General features: G+C 35.8%; 1 protein-coding gene across 2 annotated transcripts in view; it reads left to right on the top strand.

Moving 5' to 3' along the window:
- LOC143030530 (laminin-like protein lam-2) overlaps positions 1 to 2,500 on the top strand; it is a 43,679-nt gene that overhangs the window by 30,577 nt on the left and 10,602 nt on the right. For both annotated transcript variants that reach the window (XM_076193677.1, XM_076193678.1), the window contains exon 11: positions 806 to 992. In XM_076193677.1, the coding sequence (XP_076049792.1) occupies positions 806 to 992 (187 nt within the window). The remainder of the gene's footprint in view (positions 1 to 805; positions 993 to 2,500) is intronic.

Below are 2,500 nucleotides of genomic sequence, written 5' to 3'. Positions count from 1 at the left end.
CAGAGGCTGAAATACACTGCTTAGATGATTTGAGATCGTTACTGATAATTACGCCGAGATCCTTTTCGTTATCCACTTCTGTTGACGAATTTCTAAATAACTTGTAATAGTACTTACTGTTATTTTTACCTATGTTCATTGTCTTGCATTTACTTGTGTTAAATTTCATTAGCCACTTTTCAGACCATTTCTGTAGTTTATCTAAATCTTCTTGGATATCTAATTGGTTTAAGTGATCATTTGCAATTCCACACAGTTTTGTATCATCAGCAAATTTGGAGACAATAGATTTTAGCCCTTGATCTATGTCATTTATATATGCTATTAATAGAAGTGGTCCAAGAACGGAACCCTGAGGAAATCCATTCGTAGAATTTTTCCATCTAGAAGTTTTTCCATTTAAAACAACTTTCTATTTTCGATCATTCAACCAGTTACTAGTCCAACTTAATAGGCTACCACTTACTCCGTGTGAAGCCAATTTAGTAAAGTCTTTCGTGGGGGACAGTATCAAAAGCTTTTGCAAAGTCTAAATCTATTAAATCTATATTGTTTCTTTTGTCATAATTCGAGATGACTGTGTTGTAGAATTCGAGTACGTTAGTCACGCAAGAACGTTTCCGTCTGAATCCATGCTGGCTATCATTTATCAAACAGTTACTTTCTAAATGATGTTTGATAGCATCTATCATGATAGTTTCCATCATTTTTCCTACAATTTAGGGCAAGCTTATAGGCCTTTTTGTCATTTCTTTAATATGCTTCCAAAGTTTTCATTATCATGTGTGGATTTTGCATGTTTCAGAGAGTACGTGATACGTCTGGGTGAACACAACATTGAAATTGCCAATAACCGTTTGATTGAAGTCTTTGATGGGAACCATGACACTTACGTTCAAATTGAACAAGACTTTGCAGTTCATTCAATATTCCTGCACCCTGACTACGTCGAGCGCTACCACGACATCGCCCTCATCAGGCTGAACAGAAAGGTAATCTTAATAATGGGTTCAGAAACAGAAGAGTATCTCCACCACTTTTGCTGGTTTCGAGTTAAGCACGGATCGTGAAGAGGGTAACGGTGGTATTCTTTAAAAAAAAAAAAATCTTTCCTTGTATAAATTTTTCCTTATATAAATCTCATATACGAATCCTTGGAAGGGAAAGATTTTTTCTTAAAAATACCACCTTAAGAATCTTACGGTGGTATTCTTAAAAATATTTTTTCCTTATAAAAATATTTCCTTATATAGGTCTTATACAAATCCTTGGAAAGGAAAGATTTTTTAAGAATACCACTGTAAGCCCCGCGCTTAACTCAAAACCAATTAAAGTGGCGGGGATGCCTCTCTTCTCGACATAATTATTATCTTAAGATGAAAAGTGATTGTATATGTGTATGTTTTTTCAAAATGGAATGTTTTGGTATACTGTATGTGGTTTCATTTAATGTAAGAATATTGATAAATTGTTGGTGCAAATATATTCTTAAATAAGTAGGAGATGGACCAAACAGATGTAGTCGTATGACATTGCTGTTAACCCATTAAACTCCGATGACAAGATTCTTGTCATTTGGTCAAATAAAACAAAAAATCATAAAACACCAAAATGTTTGATCAAACACCAGAAAAATATGACGTCAGTCCTCGCTTCGCTCGCGAGCGAAGCGAGCGAAGCGAGGACTGACGTCATATTTTTCTGGTGTTTGATCAAACATTTTGGTGTTTTATGATTTTTTGTTTTATTTGACCAAATGACAAGAATCTTGTCATCGGAGTTTAATGGGTTAATCGATTTTATCCTTTTCTTCAAACCAGTCGAATGAGCTTTTATCATGAGTACCTCCAAAAGGCAGAAGTCAACGATACATTAATAGGCACTGAATTTTCTCAACAATTGGGTTATTAAGTACACAAGCTACACCAGAATTTCTCTCTGAACATGATATAAAAAATTTCGAAGAATATAGTCATGACCCTGAAATTAAATCTACTTCATCCGTTCTGTACTGAGGTGCAATAGCAGCAGGCTGCTGAACAGATTGCAAGTTTTAAAGACGCAGATTGCAGAGTCATCTAATAGAAGTGTTCAAGTGGGTCAAAGGCTTTAACAAGGGTGACGCAAACAAGTTCATCATATTAAGACAACAGGGGCAGGACTCGCAGTAATGGGTTTAAATTGGACAAATTTAGATTTAACCCATTAAACTCCTATGGCAAGATTCTTGTCATCGGAGTTTAATGGGTTAAAAAGGAAATAGGCAAGAACTGGTTCACTAATAGAGCGGTCAACGAATGGAATAGACTTAGTAACTATGTAGTGAGCGCTGACCCTATCGGTAGTTTTAAGAAACTGTTAGATAACTTTATGGATGGGGATGACAGGTGGAAATAGAGATGAAACTGCCTTGTGTAGGCCTTATGGTCCCTTGTAGTCTCCTTCATTCTTATGTTCTTGGCCCAGTGGAGTTTCCAAGCAACGGCGGTTCCAAATTACT

Source organism: Oratosquilla oratoria, chromosome 12, assembly GCF_046742065.1.
Source record: "Oratosquilla oratoria isolate Oo_2021 chromosome 12, ASM4674206v1, whole genome shotgun sequence".
NCBI lineage: Eukaryota > Metazoa > Arthropoda > Malacostraca > Stomatopoda > Squillidae > Oratosquilla > Oratosquilla oratoria.
The sequence above is the reverse complement of the archived record's forward strand: the minus strand, read 5'-3'. Positions and strand labels throughout refer to the sequence as shown.